Genomic DNA, 283 nt, shown 5'->3' with positions numbered 1-283 from the left:
GGTGTCTCCGGGAGGGAGGGCATCCCCCGCGGGGCGGGGCCGTCCCAGGGGGCTGACCGGGCTCTCCTCCTCCGAGGCCTGGCTCCGCATGGGGGGCCGGGCCCGGCCGTGGGCCATGCTCAGGGGGTGTCTCCGGGAGGGAGGGCATCCCCCGCGGGGCGGGGCCGTCCCAGGGGGCTGACCGGGCTCTCCTCCTCCGAGGCCTGGCTCCGCATGGGGGGCCGGGCCCGGCCGTGGGCCATGCTCAGGGAGGAGGGCTTGGGGCCTGCCTTCGGAAGGCGCT

The 283-nt window shown here is 78.8% G+C and overlaps 1 protein-coding gene across 1 annotated transcript in view; it reads right to left on the bottom strand.

Annotated features, from left to right (window-relative positions):
* The window catches only part of BSN (bassoon presynaptic cytomatrix protein), a gene marked incomplete at both ends in the record, with an annotated part of 27,753 nt that overhangs the window by 1,820 nt on the left and 25,650 nt on the right, over nt 1–283 (bottom strand). The window contains one exon of the mRNA XM_015568279.1: nt 122–283. Coding sequence (XP_015423765.1) covers nt 122–283 — 162 coding nt within the window. The remainder of the gene's footprint in view (nt 1–121) is intronic.

Source organism: Myotis davidii, unplaced genomic scaffold (genome assembly GCF_000327345.1).
Source record: "Myotis davidii unplaced genomic scaffold, ASM32734v1 scaffold663, whole genome shotgun sequence".
In the NCBI taxonomy this organism is placed as follows: domain Eukaryota; kingdom Metazoa; phylum Chordata; class Mammalia; order Chiroptera; family Vespertilionidae; genus Myotis; species Myotis davidii.
This window is presented reverse-complemented; position numbering and strand designations above follow the sequence as displayed.